General features: G+C 55.1%; 1 protein-coding gene across 1 annotated transcript in view; it reads right to left on the minus strand.

Annotated features, from left to right (window-relative positions):
* LTBP2 (latent transforming growth factor beta binding protein 2) overlaps positions 1 to 2,513 on the minus strand; it is a 101,490-nt gene extending 98,977 nt beyond the window's left edge. The window contains exon 1 of the mRNA XM_072839334.1: positions 1,709 to 2,513. Coding sequence (XP_072695435.1) covers positions 1,709 to 2,202 — 494 coding nt within the window. The 5' untranslated portion in view covers positions 2,203 to 2,513. The remainder of the gene's footprint in view (positions 1 to 1,708) is intronic.
* Positions 2,514 to 9,452: the final 6,939 nt, after the last annotated feature.

Here is a 9,452-nt window from a genome sequence, read left to right on the forward strand (position 1 = left end):
TGCCCATCCAGCCTTAGGGACTCGGGCTCCTCTGAGCTCCTCAGCCATAATTGTCCCATTCCTTTATGCTTAATATGAAGCTTCCGTTACTAGTAAGCACATTCACTGGCACATATCTGTTCATCTCTCCAACTCTATTTTAAGTGAGTTGCATTCTCGGCAGGAACAATGCCTTTGTTTTCGAGCCTTCATCCCCTGTCTCAGGCTCTGCACACTTACTCTTAAGAAGCATGTATTCACTTGCACACGTCAGGAAAGGGAAAAAGCTGACACGTGGCTGTTGCTCCATTAACACTTGTTGACTGATCCTGTGTGTAAGGGACTTGGCAGTGCATGGGTCTACTCTGCCTGCTTTAAGCTGGGCCTTCCTGGGGCAGCAGGGAGTTCATTTGCTTATTCAACAGATACTTAAGGATCATCTACTGTAGGCAGGCACTGTTCTAGGCACTAGTAACATAGTAATAAAACAAAGCCTCTGATTTCCTAGAATTGACATTAGTGTGGGCAGGGAGACCAGACCCAAAATGCAGAAACAGGTAAAGCACGTGAAGGGAGAGAGGGTGGGGCAGGAGTAGTCAGAGCCGACCTGTCTGAGCAGAGATCTGAATGAAGGGAGGCAATCCTGCTGAAACAGAAAGAGTTCAACAGCCGAGGAAAACCTGGAGTGGAAGGCCACGAGGCGTGCGGTCCGCCAGCGTAGATCTGCGGGTGCAAGTGTCCTTGCTGCCCACTGGGACTCAACTGGGGAATTGGGCCCAGGCCATAAGGGGCTGCCAGAGCCCTTCCCAGCCTCTCCGATCCTGCCCTCCTCCAGCCCCGCACTGCCCGGGGCTCCCGTGCCCGCCATTCTGGAGACACCTGGCAAACTCGGGCAAGGAAAAGTGCCCCTGGGGATGGGGTTGCCTGGGAGCCTCCCGACGCTGCGAGGGCGCCCCCAGCGGGCGGCAGGGATGCCGGGATGAGGGGGGAAAAGCAAATCGCAGCGTTGGGGGAGACAGCCCTGCAGGTTGAGCGAGTCGCGCGGACACCTAGCTGCACAGGAGCACGCACAGACCGGCTCTCCCACGTACCCACTGTGCCGCGGCCCCAGCGCAGGCAGGCTTCCCGCCCGAAGCGCCCTGGAGCGCACGCCCCCTCCCACGTCCCGCCGCGCGCGGGCCCAGGCCGACCTGCGTCCCAGCTCAGACGCTTGTAGCCAGGCTGGAGCTTCGCCGCCAGCCCCGTTCCCGGAGATGCATCTGCCTTGGCGCTCGGGAGCCCCGACGTCCTCCGCCTACCTGCGCTCTGGGCCGGCTCAACCGCTCTGGGGCCTCAGGCGCCTGGGACGCCCACCCCGCTGCCCCCTCGGGGCTCCCCCTCGGATGCCCGCCGCGCTGCGGGTCTGCCGGCACCGTTAGCGGTTAGCGGAGGCCAGGGAACGCACGGGCGCCGGGGAAGGGATTTAACGTCAGGTCTCAGCGAGCCGGTACGAAAGGGTGACGACAGTGTTTCTCTCTGCCCTCAACTCTTCGGAAATCGGTCAGATCTCCGAGCCTGAGCCTGGGGACCCCGGGGCTTTCCCTTGCAGTCCTGAGGCCGGGGGGTCGGGGCGGGGACCAAGGGCACGAGCCGGGGCCCTCTCCTCTCGCCTGCGCATCGCTCCACTAATGAGCACATGGAAACCCGCCCTCGCTCCCCCCGACCCCACGCTTCCCTCCGCAGTGCTCACCCCGTCAGCCGCCCTCGCGGCGGGGTTGGGGGCGCAGCCCCGGGCCGCTGGAGGGTTCCGAGGCGCGGGAGAGCCGGGGCGACCCGCGCGCGGGCTGCGGACTGCTGCTGGCCCACGGGGCTGCTTCTCCAGGTCTGCGCAGGTGGCTGGGCTCGCCGCGGCTGCTGCGCGCGGGGCGGCCTCCTGGCCAGCGCGTCGGCGGGCCTCCGGGGGCTCCCCCAGCCCGGCTGGGCCCGCTCCGTGGGCGGCAAGCCCGGCACTGGCGCGTCCTGCTCTCGGAACAGACTGTACACCTTGGCTGCAGACGCTGCGGGGTGACTGCCCCCGGGGCGGCGCAGCCGATTCGCGTCCCTGCCAGCCAGCTCATGTCTTCCCACCGGGTCCCGCTGAGCATGGCCCATGCCCACGAAGAGAGCCAGGGTGAGGGCCAGGAGGCTCCCCCAGGGGTTCCGCGGGGCGCGCCCGGGGCAGCGGTGGGTGGTCGGGGGCCTCATGGCGCCGGGGGCCACTGGGGAGCGGCGAGCGGGGGGAACTGCCCCGGGGGCTTGCGGCGGCTGCGCTGCGCTCCCCCGGCGCGGCGGGCTCCTCGGGGTCTAGGGGCTCCGAGCCAGCCTTCCCGGGGCGAGGGCTGCGCGCCCCGAGCTGGGTCCGCTCCTCTCCAGCCAGGCGCGCACCGCCGCAGCACCTTCGCGCCTTCTCCCCGTCTCCGCAGCCTTCCGAAGGGGAGACGGACGCTTTTATTTTTGGAAACCTCCCCCTGTTTTTCGTCTCTTTTATCTACACCGTGCCCCCTCCTCGGAGGGACAGCTCAGCCCCCTCATTACGGGAGAGGGAGAGAGGAATTCCAGCAACACCCACTTTGGCACCGGGAAGCGAGCGGGCGGCGAGGGGGGTTAACCCGTGAGGAGCTGGGGGCAGCGCCGGGCCGCCCCGACGGCTGGCAGGGGAGACGCCGCCTGCCGGGACAGGGGCCCCTGGTCCCCTTTCTCTCGTCCTGCTCAAGCTCGAACTGCGGACCCGTCCCGCATTTATCTCCTGCCCCTGCCCCTGCCCCTGCCCTCTGGGACGGACTCGCGGTCGGATGGCCCAGGCTGCGGCCTCGAAGGTCTGAAGGAGGCCAGGAGAGGTGCTGAGATCCGCCTGACCCAGCCGGGCCTCGAGGCGCCCGCGCCCGGCCGCTCCGCTTCCCGCCCCGGCCACTGGGGGCGCCCGCCCCGGGGTCGGCTAGCGCGGGGCAGAGCCGGGAGGCGCGGGGAGCCGGGCTCCCTCCCGCCGGGGCTGGGCGCGGGAGCGCTGCAAGGTCGCCTGGGGGCTCGCGCCCTCTAGTGGAGCCGCCCGCGTCCTCGGCCACCTCGCAGCCGCTGCCCGCCGCCCTCGCTCCTAGATCTTAATCCTTTTCCTATTGCGTCAGGGGTCCAGGCTGGGCCTGAGGCGGTGATGGCGGATCCTGGAAGAGATAGCATCTTCTTAGCAGAGGTATAGCCATGGAGGATCTTGAATAAGGCCACACCAGGAAACAGCGTGTGTCCCCAAAGGGGCTGAAATCCGGGCCTCCTGCTTCCAGCTCTCTCGGAAGCCCATTCTCTGGACTCCCTCGGGGAATTTCTCCAAGGGGTGGGAGGGGTGGGAGGGACTCCGGAGTCTCTGATTGACCTGCTGTGTGTGCTCACACCCAGTACTGGCAGCGAGAGGGGCAGGGGTGCGAGAATGCTGATTGCCACCCATCCGAGCACCTCCAACAATGAGCTCATCATTCACACCATGGCCCCTTGCCCTAAAGCCTGAAGGCCTGGCAACCCTGCTGTCCCCAGTGCATTTCTGCAGCCTACTGTTTCCTAGAAAGGAAGAGTGACAGCAGGCAGGAGGGCACCGGTGGATAACTTCCCACACCACCAAAGGGTGGGCATAGTTAATACCCGACCCTGACCAACAAAGCCCTAGCGTGACTGGGCCCCCTCTCTGATCTATCTCCCCTCTTGCTCTGGCACTCACCACCTGCAGCCTCCTCGCTGCTCCTTGAACAAGCCACCTGAATGCCCACTTCCCTCTCCCTGCAACACTTATCTCCAAGATGTTTTCCAGAATGAGCTCTTCATCACTTCACCTCTCAACTCAAATATCATTCACCTCCTGGAGTGGCCATCCCTGAGCCTCCAATCCAGAGCAGTCCTCCCACTTATAGCACAACACCCTGCTTTACCTTTGTTGCCCCAATGCCTAGTTGAAAGCATATTTTTAAATTGCTTACCTGTGTATCTGACTTATTGAATGGACTGAATTGAAAGGGGACTATCAGGAAAGAGCTACATTTTTCATTCCTCACTGCCCTCAGCCATATTACGGTGAATTTCCCTTCTCCACCTTTGATGACCTCTTGAGCGGAGTCCTTGGCTTGCCCATCCCCACTGGCCACGAGAATAGTCTCATTTCTGTAATTAAGAGCAATTTTTAGGCACTGAAAAGTCTAGTCCTGTCCAAATCAAAACTTCATCCAGTTTAATTAATCTTGCAACCAATTTAACACTCGTCCCCCTCCCCCATAGGCCTATCCCCTGGCCCAAGATCCTATAGTGGAGAGGGTAGAACATGGTCTGCTTTTCTTTTCTTTTCTTTTCTTTTCCTTTCCTTTCCTTTCCTTTCTTTTCTTTTTTCTTTTCTTTTCTTTTCTTTTCTCTTTCCTTTCCTTTTTCCTTCCTTCCTTTCCTTTTTCCTTCCTTCCTTTCCTTCCCTCCTCCTTCTTCTTCTTCTTCTTCTCCTTCTTCTTCTTCTTTCTTCTTTTTTTTTTTTTTAAAGATTTTATTTATTTATTCATGATAGTCACAGAGAGAGAGAGAGAGAGAGAGAGGCAGAGACACAGGCAGAGGGAGAAGCAGGCTCCATGCACCGGGAGCCCGACGTGGGATCCGATCCCGGGTCTCCAGGATCGCGCCCTGGGCCAAAGGCAGGCGCCAAACCGCTGCGCCACCCAGGGATCCCTTCTTCTTTCTTCTTCTTCTTCTTTTAGATCTACTTGTTTATTTGAGAGAGAGTGTGTGCAGGGGGAAGAGCAGAAGGAGAAGGAGGGTATCTCTAGCAGACCAGTAGCTGGGTGCAGAGCCTGACACAGGGCTTGATCTCAGGATCCTAAGATCATGACCTAAGCCAAAATGAAGAGGTGAACTCAACTGACTGAGCCACCTAGGTGCCTCTCACATGGTCTGTTTTTCTAACCTCCCTTTTCTACTGTGGTTCCCCTGTGTCAGGACTGGGGAAGAGGCATTAGGGGAAACATGGCAAAATCCTATGTGACAGGTGCCCTTGGCTTGTAGGTGCCAAGTGCTTGTTCTTTCATGGGCGCATTCATGGGCTTTTGGGAGTCTCTCTGTAGGACCTGCACCCTGCACTGCTGTGCAAAGCACTCTCTGGCCAGCTTCTTGCAGACCCCTGTATTACCTGCCTCTTGTGGGACTTACCCGTCCATGCTGGCAAACCAATGGTGACTTGGCAGCTCCTCGCTCTGCCATAGAAGCCACTCTGGCCAGGATCCACAGTCAGAATTCCCCAGACAGGAGGTCCACACAAGTCTCTTCACTTATGCCCATCCTCGATTCCTAAAGATATGTGTTGGATTCTCTCCAGAACTTCCTTACTGTGCTCTGGGGCACTGGGGGTGCTTGCAACTTCCAGCAACTCAGCCAGCATCCATGGAAGGAGACTCCATAAGGAGTCATGCTTGTCTCCTCTTCTTGGAAGCCCCCAATCTCTATGATTGGTTCTTTGGGGCTTGGTTTGCACTGATGAGTGCCCCCAGGGGAAATCTCAGCCTTGCCTACTAATGCAACAGTTCCCTACCTCAACAACTTTCTTCAATCCCTTTCATGTATAGACTGGAATTGAGGGATGTGGCGCAAGTGTTGTTGAACCAGTTCTGCCTTTAAGAAAGTGTCTAGTACTTCTCTTCGGAATGTGAAATTATTTAGTCCTTATTGTTCTAGTCTTTGCGGCCTCAGCAGAAATTCAAAGATCACAGAAGAATCCTGTTCAACAACCTATAAAATCATGTCCGACTTCCCAAACCACAGTGATAGCTCTAAAGGAATGGATATCTTGTCTGCCTGGCTCACCACTGTTTCCCCAGAACCTAGAACAGTGCTTGACTCCAACAGACAACTGAGAAATATGTGTTCAGAAATATGCTAGGTAAACGAATGACAGAATGGTTCCATCAAGTAAAAAGGTATCATTAGATCCACTCTAAGAGAGAAAAACTGAGTTTCTGGAGGTAGTTACTGGTCCAAGTTCATGTGCTTGCTGCCTCCAAGTCTGGTCCTAAGGATCTCCTTGAATCATGTGCCTTGTGTTTTGAGACGAACGCCATCTGAATTTCCAGAATATTTGGTTCTCTCCCGGAGACACTGCACCTTCCCAGCTTTGGGAAAGCTTCAGCTCCACACTTACCCCTTGCCCTGTTATCCACCCCACTCTTTAGCTCCAAGTCCCCCTCCTCTGCCCACTACCTTGCCCTGTTCCTTCAGGAGCTCTCCTCTTCATCTTTCAACCCTCACCTCAGAGCCCCATGAGCCTCCCAAGGCCAGAAACCTTGGCGTCATCTTCGTCCCTGAGCTATTTTTTCCTCCCATGTGTCCAAGTCATTATTACTGCTCCGTCTCCTCCGTCTGCACTTCTGGAAGTCTGCCGCCCATTCAGCCTCTCACCGCTGGCCTGGGCCAAAACCCTCACGCAGACACACTTCCCTCACCACTAGGCGCCCCGCCCACTCCTCTTTGAGTACAAGTGGTCCTTGGAAATTCCCACCCTGTTCTCCCTGGGGCTGCAGCCTGGCTCATCTACTCTGAAGACTCTCCTTCTGCCCTACTCCAGGGCCATCCTCCTGTGTTGGCTTCCCCACTTATTGCCCATCCCTCCCTTCCCCTGTAACTGTTGGGACCTGTTGACACAGCTCTTCAGAATCTCCAATCCCATAAACACTTGAGCTTTTTGTTTGTTTTTCTTTTATAAAGCTGCCAAAATTTATGGAGCCTACTATGGTCCAAGCACTGTGCTAAGCGTGCTACATAACTTTAACGAAATAAAGGAGGCATTATGATTTCCACACATATAAAGGAGGAAACTGAGGCTGGGAATAAGCTACTGGCTTGTGGGCAAGTAGTGGATGCAGGACTCAAGCTTTGGTGGGTTTCCAAAGCTTGAGCTCAAGCTTTAAGGCCTGTACCGTATTGTTTTAATTTTTATTTATTTATTTATTTATTTATTTATTTATTTATTTATTTATTTTTATTTATTATTTATGATAGTCACACAGAGAGAGAGAGAGAGGCAGAGACATAGGCAGAGGGAGAAGCAGGCTCCATGCACCGGGGAACCCGACATGGGAGTCGATCCCAGGTCTCCAGGACCCGCGCCCTGGGCCAAAGGCAGGCGCCAAACCACTGCGCCACCCAGGGATCCCCCGTATTGTTTTAACCCTGGGTTGTGCCTCAGCAGCCCTTCTCATAGCTGAAATGGTACCTTTCCCAGCACCTCTGCTCCTGGCACCACCTGAATTCCGCCACTGCACATTCCCAATGGCCCTTCCCTATCTCAGTTCCCTGGTGATATGGAGTTATCAGAACCTTCTGCCCCCCTCTGCCCTTGCCCAGTAAAAGAAGGAAGGGGGGCCTAACTGTTTCCAGCAGGGCCCCTGACTCACTGTGTGTCACTTCCTCACCCTGATCCCTCCCTAATGAGGTACAGAATGCTGCTAAGCCTACTCACTCATCTCTTGGGTCTGGGGAAGGAAATCATCTCTGGAAAGCCCTGCAGAGAGAGGTGGAAGGGACAGATAAAAGATTCCTGCAGGAAAGTTTGGCGGACACATGCACGACAAAAGGGAGTAGTGACCTGCTGGACACCCAGGGCAACCTATTTGCTTTCCCATGTTTTGTTGGAATGATGCTGGCAGCCACATAGCTACCAGAACCTAAACTAATTTAATAAATAAAGACCAAAAAACAAGGAATGAATTTGTGTTCCCTTTGCAGAGACCCAGACTTCCAACAAAATTCCATGGATTTTTCTTCCTTGGAAGTGACTGGACCTCCAGCCCTGAATTCCTCTCCCCAGGAGAGCTTGTTCCCCTGCTCAGAACAAATAACACATTTCCTGGTTAATCAGTGGGCAAAACAGCTGAAGGAAGGTTGATTGGGCCCCTGGCTTTCCAGATTGGAGTGGCTCATGGGCTCAGATGTTCTTGTGCAGATATTAGACAACTGCGTAGCCTCAGCTTCCATTTTGAAAGGTGGGAGCTGTAGGACGAGGCCCCAGCTTCCTCCTGCATGAGGCCTTCAGGGCCCACAGGGGCTGCCAAGACCCTTCCACCTCAGACACCATGGCCTGTCATCTGCCCAGAGCTCACCGCCACCCTGCCTTAGTGGGCAAGTGCTATCTTCTCCAGGTGGGCACGAATGCTTTTGCCTTCTGTGACCTGAGCTCAGCTCTCATCTGTGTTTGGCTTCCATTTTCTCATCTGAAAATGGAGACAAAGATGCTCTTCTTGCCACCTTCAGGGCAAATTAGATAACCAGCCCAGCTAACCTGTGAAGGGGGGCGGGGGGATCAATTACTATTACTCCATCAGCCAGCTGGTATTTCTTGAGTGCTTAAAATGCACCAGGCATGAGGCTGAGTGTTTCCCAGAAATTTTCTCATTTAATTCTCGCAGTAATCTTATGAAGGAAATATTCCTATTTCATCATGTAGCACATGAGGAAATGAAGGCTCAGAGAAGTAAGATGGCTTGCCCACAATCACAAAGCTAGTAAGTGGCTACCCTAGGGTTCATTCCTTGGTTTGTCTGGTTCCAGACATGAAGCCAATGGCAGCTTCTGGAGGAGCATTGCTCTGGGAACGTACCCCTAGCTGCAGTTCTCTGGGAACTGGGAACATTCATAGCTGTTCGTGGTGTGGTGGGAGGTGCCACTGGCCACTTGGACTGCTGCCATAAGAGAGCCCCCACCAAGCATGTCCCACCTTCCTCAGGTCTGTTTGCAGCTAGGTATCCATTTTGGGTCAAGGGCAGATAAAGGTCATCATGGTGAGTCTCAGTGAATCTGATTCCCTCTCGTGGAGGAGAAGGAAGGAAAACCAAGATTACCTTTACATCAAATCGGTTTCAATTGTTAAAGTAAGTCTCATCTCAGTCTTCAGCTTTTCTCTTTGGAAAAGAAAAGTGCCATAAATAGAACACCCGTGTGTCCCTGTGTGGTAGGCACTGTAATTCCCATTTCACGAACCCAGAGGGGTGAAGACCCTTGCTCAAGGGCTTACAGCTAGGAGTCGAGCCAGAATTCAACCAAAAAGTCTGAATGGCTCCAAAGCCCATTCTGTCTCCATGCAGCACACTACACTTGCTCTAGGATGTCTTGCGATCATGTGAAAATGAAGCATTTCAAAATAGTAGATTGTACTCTGTTTCTCTTCATTTCCAGTCTCTGATACAAGAGTGGGCTGATCTGAAGGCTCTGTTCATTTAGCTAAAGCTCAGACAACATTTCCTACTTACCTGCATAAATTCCTTCAGCCACTGGCTGGGGTGGAATCTTCTAGAACTCCTGGAGGATGAAGCCTAGCTTCTCTCCAGAGTCTCTGAAGACCTGAGCACGAAAACAATGTGAACAGCCTGGAAGGCTTCCCCTTTTTAATTCCTTCTGGTAAGATTGCAGGGGCTTCAAGTGCTCCCTTGGGGGTGGGGGTCAGGGGCATTTGG

The sequence above is a fragment of the Canis lupus genome, chromosome 9 (genome assembly GCF_048164855.1).
Source record: "Canis lupus baileyi chromosome 9, mCanLup2.hap1, whole genome shotgun sequence".
In the NCBI taxonomy this organism is placed as follows: domain Eukaryota; kingdom Metazoa; phylum Chordata; class Mammalia; order Carnivora; family Canidae; genus Canis; species Canis lupus.